This window comes from Antrostomus carolinensis, unplaced genomic scaffold (assembly GCF_000700745.2).
Source record: "Antrostomus carolinensis isolate BGI_N321 unplaced genomic scaffold, ASM70074v2 scaffold17423, whole genome shotgun sequence".
In the NCBI taxonomy this organism is placed as follows: domain Eukaryota; kingdom Metazoa; phylum Chordata; class Aves; order Caprimulgiformes; family Caprimulgidae; genus Antrostomus; species Antrostomus carolinensis.
This window is the reverse complement of record NW_010307456.1, coordinates 26,956-27,176: the sequence shown is the minus strand read 5'-3', so window position 1 is coordinate 27,176 and position 221 is coordinate 26,956. Positions and strand designations below refer to the sequence as shown.

Below are 221 nucleotides of genomic sequence, written 5' to 3'. Positions count from 1 at the left end.
CCCTCTTTGAACCTGAGGTGGTCCCCCAAACAGAGCAGCCGGTGGCTGTGGCATTCTCTGGCCGGTGGCTTTCCCGGGTGGTCTAATATACCCTGAGGGAGGCACCCCGTGAGGTAGGAAATTTGATTGCTCGGTCCACTGGCTGGGAGGCAGCGGTGGCCTCATGGCCCGGGGGTCCATCATATGACCCAGGGCACGGGGCTGGAGCGATGGCCCTGGTC

At 63.3% G+C, this 221-nt stretch overlaps 1 protein-coding gene across 1 annotated transcript in view; it reads right to left on the bottom strand.

Annotated features, from left to right (window-relative positions):
* The window catches only part of CECR2 (CECR2 histone acetyl-lysine reader), a 25,451-nt gene that overhangs the window by 5,348 nt on the left and 19,882 nt on the right, over positions 1-221 (bottom strand). The window contains 1 exon segment of the mRNA XM_029084369.1: positions 2-215. Within this exon segment, the coding sequence (XP_028940202.1) occupies positions 2-215 (214 nt within the window).